Source organism: Lipotes vexillifer, unplaced genomic scaffold (genome assembly GCF_000442215.2).
Source record: "Lipotes vexillifer unplaced genomic scaffold, Lipotes_vexillifer_v1.1 scaffold130, whole genome shotgun sequence".
Taxonomy (NCBI): Eukaryota; Metazoa; Chordata; class Mammalia; order Artiodactyla; family Lipotidae; genus Lipotes; species Lipotes vexillifer.
Window position 1 is genome coordinate 602,514 of NW_006793860.1, and position 5,154 is coordinate 607,667.

The following is a 5,154-nucleotide window of genomic DNA, read 5'->3' on the forward strand; positions in this document are numbered from 1 at the left end:
CTGCCTAGAGCGGTTCTGGGTGTTGGGTAGAGAGAGAGCTAAGGGGCAGAAGGGACCATTGCATGTGTGTGTGTGTGTGTGTGTGTGACTTGTCCCTGGCTTCCTCTCGTGCAGCCCTCATCCAGGGCATCCTTTGTCAGCTGGGTCAGCTGTGACTGCAGTGCCCACCTCCTCGGGGACCCCAGAGCCTGGCCCTTGGGGCCAGGAATGTCCCTGTGCAGCCTGGATAGGAAGGGTGGTCTGGGATCTGTGGACCCAGAGCCAGCCTCCTGAGGGGACTAGGGTGGTAAGGGGGGCTGATTTGACAGCTCAGCTCCAGGGGCTGGGCAGGCTTGTCTAACCCTCACCTCATGCTTGGTCCCCTCCAGCTTGTCTAACAATCAACTTGGCGAGGAGGGTACCAAGGTGCTGACGGGGGCCCTTGAGGGCAAGTGCTGGCTGAAGAGACTTGAGTAAGTGGTGGTGGTTAATGGGGGTGAGAGCGGGGGAGTTGGGAGCATGTCTAAGAACCTTTGCATCTCTAGTGAACACCACTGTCAAGCTCCTGGATGGACCCAGGTGAGCTGAATGCCCTCCCTTTTCCTTCCTTACCTGGCTCTGGGTGTTATCAAAATGCTTGATCATAAGAAACAGGATACTCAGTCAAAACAACCCAACCCAGAAATGTATTAACTCGTGTCACAGAAAATAACAAGGCAACTGATTTCAGGCTTGGTTGGATCCAGGTTCTCTATTTGTTCCCCCTCCTCCCTCCCTCCCTCTCTCTCTCTCTCCCTTCCCCTCCCTCTCTCCTCCCCACCCCCCACCTCTTTACTTCATCCTCAGGCAGGCTGTCCCTGCAGCTGCAGGTTCACTTTCTACCAGCCAAGTGGAAAGGGAGCACCTTTTTCCCTGTACCTACAACACAAGGCCCTAGAATGAGTCTCACTGGACTAGCCCAGGTCACATGCCCACCCCTAAACCAATCACTGTGGCTCTAAGCACACGATAATCTGATTGGCCAGATCTGGGTCACATGCCCATCCAATTATCTGGACTGAGTCAGGGGTGGTATTTCAGGGGACTATTAACACAAGACAGAGAAACAAACTCTGGGCAGAAAAATACCCCATAGATGACCACTGCCATGTGCCTACAATCGTTTCCTTAGTAACTGGCAACTTTTACTCTCACCTATAATTTGGAGTCACCAAATTCTTAGAAACGCTGGAAACAGCCTCAGTGTAAAAGACAGGTCCCCATCCTGCACAGACGTGACAACATCGAGACAGAACACTTGACAAGGCATCTTCTGCTTTTAATCTCTAAGTTTATCCCTTGACCAAAAGCACACACGAATTATAAAAAGTTCCATCATCATAGAAATATGTAACAACGAACATGAAATCCCTGGCAATGACACCCCCTGGGAAAACTTCTGTAAATGAGCAGTTTGTGAGTTTTCCTCCAGATTTTTTTGGACACATTTTTGAATACAGTTTAAAAACAGCTCTCTGACTTTTTGCCCCTTAACAATGAATGAAATCCTTCCACTCTGTCCCTCTTTGCATATCCTGGCAGGGGTCAGGGGGTGGTATTAGGGAGACCTTTGACCAGAGGGTCCACTGTCTTCCCACTGAGATGTTTCTTTGGCTTCCCCCCATGTGCCTGCACCTCTGCTCAGCCTCCCTTTCTTCTGAAAGCTTTCATTTGGGGCGGAGTTGGAAGCCCAATGAGGTCATCCATTGGCTCGTTCATGCATTTAACATATATGTGTGTTCACCTGGGCATCCGGGCCAGAGCCAGAGGCTGGAAGTGCTTCAGAGAACAGGACATGCGGGATCTTAGTTCCCTGACCAGGGATCAAACCCATGCCCCCTGCACTGGGAACGCAGAGTCTTAACCACTGGACCGCCAGGGAAGTCCCAATGATTCCTTTCTGTCTGAAGGAAAGGGATAGATCTTCCCAGGCCTCCCCAGAGGCCTCTTCCAGTTTCAGATCTGTCGTTTCTGAGTGTCTCCTCTCCAACAAGCAGCTCGCCTCAGATCCAGCCAACTTTTCCCACCTGTCCCTCTGGGTGAAATGGTTAGGGGTGTAGGTGCTAGTTAACAGCCACACCACCTGTGTTCAACTCCTGGCACAGTAACCAACTGTCCCAGTTTAGCTGGGACAGAAAGTCCCGCATCCTGGAAAACTCCTCAGTTCTGGGCAAACCAGGATGGTTGTCACCTCTCGGTTCTACCTCAGTGTGTGAGCTTAGGCAAGGTACTTAACCTCTCTCTGTTTTCTTCCTCATCTTAACTCTGGGGAAAATAGCTTGACCTACCCCCTCAGTGATTGTGAGGATTAAATGAGATCACACACATGAAGCACTTAGAACAGAGCCTGGCACAGAATTCACACTCTGCGAGTATTGGCTGCTATTATTATTATTACTGTTGTTATTATTATTCCTCTCTCCTGCCCAAGGTGGGGCCATAAGGAGCATGATCCATGGGTAACACATGGTTGGGCCCAGGAATGGGAATCCTACAGCCTTGGGTTCTGTTCCTGATGCTGCCATTTTCTGTGTGTGACTGCTGGGCCTCAGTGTGCCTCATCTGTAAAATGGGGATAACTGTATCATCTCTAAATGGCCCTTAGTATGTGCTTGGTATGTGGTCGCTATGATTACTGATCAGTAGTCTGGGTCTAGTGTGATTCAGAATATAGAACTGCTGCCTGGATGACTGTAATCATTCTTACAGAGAAAACAGCATTTGGATTTCGCAGTGCAGTTTTGTTTGTACAGTTTTGGGGTTTTTTTTTTTACACTGTGTGGATGTAAGTGGCTGTCTTGGAGATCACTAGGCATTGCTGAGCACTCAAGGTCTGCGTCAGGGACCCAAGCCCAGTATGTCAAGTCCTCCTGTGGCCTCCTCTCCTCCAGCCTCAGCCACCTCCCACTGGGCGGCTCTACCCTGGCTGCACTCACTCAAGGACTAAGCCACATGACCCTCCTGCAGAGCCTCCGGTGAGTGACCAAGTGACCCCATAGGAGTGAGTGGGAGGAGGTACTTCCAAGTTCTGCTGGGACCACCCGTCTAGCGAAACACTGGGGCAACTCCCTGAGAACCCTCTGTGGCTCCTGTCCTCGGCACATTCCTATAACCCTCCCAGGTCGGTGTCACAGCTCTTGCCTTTTACTGCCACCAGCTTCCTCTGTGCTACACAAGTGACCTGAAGGAGCTGAGCCCAAGTCCTAGGACAACCCTTCACGTGCACAAATTCATGCTCTGTTCTTGTTCATGTTTCTGATTCACGGATGTGGGTTGCCTAGATTCTGCATTTCAACCTCCCAAGTGATGCCAGTTCTGGGGGCCACAGACCACACTTTGAGTAGCGATGGTCTAGCCTCAGAACTGATGACCTTGATATTCTGCCCTTGTGCCCCTGGCCACTTTGAGAAACAAATAGCACATGTTCTTTTCATGTGATTTTTCAAAATATGAAATATTGTGACTCTAAACAAACCCAAGCAATGACACAAAGCATTGTTTTGTTTTTATCCAAGTCCCCACCCCCTACTCTGGCAGGGTAGAGCATGTAGGAGATGAGCTCAGAGAGTTTGGGGGACCAGGTCATTTCACCCCAAATTAATTTACCGAAAGGCAGTTCCCTAAAAAGTAATTTGCAAAACAAAAGGCAGCAAAGCAAACAACCCTTAGACTAATACCTCTGCATCCGCTGTTTTGTTTGTCTTTTTGTTTTTTTGTTTGTGTTTTCCCCCCATTCACAGAGGCAGGGTGTGGTCAAGTGCAGAAAAGACCATAAATAGACTGGGTTTAAGGAAAAGCCCACTATTTTTATAGATTAGAACAGGATGAGTTATGAGAGACACGTGAAACTGACATTCAGCCGGGCTGGCCTGAAGATCCCTGACATAGGGGCAGAGGCAAAGCCTGGCCAAACCAAAAAAATGTGGCCACTGCTCCAGGCCAATGGCTCTGGCCTTTCATTTCCACCTTGCCTGGGAGGCCCTGGGGGTCTTTGGCCCATCACGGCTCCTCCCTGGGCCTCCGAATTCTCCTCTGGATATTGGGCACAGTCTGCCCACCTTGCCCATCCCCCTCCCTCGGAAGTTTTGTGACTGACATGAGTTCCTGGATGTGTAAAGGCTTTGCAAACTGTAGAGTTCTTAGCACTGCACTTGCAAATGCCTTTACTCCTGACTAAGGCTTCTTGGCCCTGCTTCTCCAGTCTGAGCAGGAGTGATATCGGTGACGTCGGCTGCTGCCACCTTTCGAAGGCTCTCAGAGCTGCCACCAGCTTGGAGGAGCTAGGGAGAGTTGCCTGTCCCTCCCCCAGACCCAAGACAGCTTTGGCAGGGGAAGGTGACCAAAGCAAGGGGCTCCTGGAGGACACTCTTCACTTCCTAGTCTCGTCACCTTCACCCACTTATATACTGCATCACCCCAGACCCAGAACCTCGGGAAACCCAAAGATAGGATATGAGAGTGTTGATTGCAGCAAGAAGGATTTAGGTCAGACACCAGGGAGAACATCCTAAACAGAAGACAAGAGTTTGGAGTCCTCACCCAACATAGGGTGAGGGGACTTTATCACTGTGGCTGAGGCCTTTCTCTAGACGTTGGCCTCCTCTTCGGGGATGAGGACACAGACAAGATGAGATGGGTGGCAGGCTGATGGTTGCAATTCCCCTGCTGTTCTCTCCCCAAGCTTGAGCCACAACCAGATTGGAGACACCGGTGCCCAGAACTTAGCTGCTGTCCTGCCGGGACTGCCTGAGCTCAGGAGGATAGAGTGAGTGGCCAGCCCTCTTGACAGGGGTCCTCAGCAGCCACACCATGGTCCGGGGAGACTCTGGCTTCCCCCCCTAACCTCAGTGTCCAGGCCCTGGGGCTAGTTACCTCCTGGAACTGTTGATCTGGGGACCTTGAGCCAGCCCAGCCCCTGCTCTTCCCTGGGCCTCTCTGTCCCATCAGGCTGGGACAGCGTGTGGCGAGGGCCCTAGCAGATGTGGTGGGGTTGGCGGGGGACGGGGGAGTCAAGGGTCTGACGTCTGCCCCTCCTCAGCCTCTCGGCGAATGGCATCGGCCCGGCAGGGGGAGCGCGGTTGGCGGAGTGTCTCCCGCTTTGTAGGCGCCTAGAGGAGCTGATGTGAGTGTCTGCCG

The 5,154-nt window shown here is 51.6% G+C and overlaps 1 protein-coding gene across 1 annotated transcript in view; it reads left to right on the forward strand.

The window, feature by feature from the left end:
- Positions 1 to 5,154, forward strand: part of NLRC5 (NLR family CARD domain containing 5) — a 100,822-nt gene that overhangs the window by 81,687 nt on the left and 13,981 nt on the right. Inside the window, exons 42-46 of the mRNA XM_007466822.1 lie at positions 369 to 452; positions 2,910 to 2,993; positions 4,220 to 4,302; positions 4,699 to 4,783; positions 5,057 to 5,140. Coding sequence (XP_007466884.1) covers positions 369 to 452; positions 2,910 to 2,993; positions 4,220 to 4,302; positions 4,699 to 4,783; positions 5,057 to 5,140 — 420 coding nt within the window. The remainder of the gene's footprint in view (positions 1 to 368; positions 453 to 2,909; positions 2,994 to 4,219; positions 4,303 to 4,698; positions 4,784 to 5,056; positions 5,141 to 5,154) is intronic.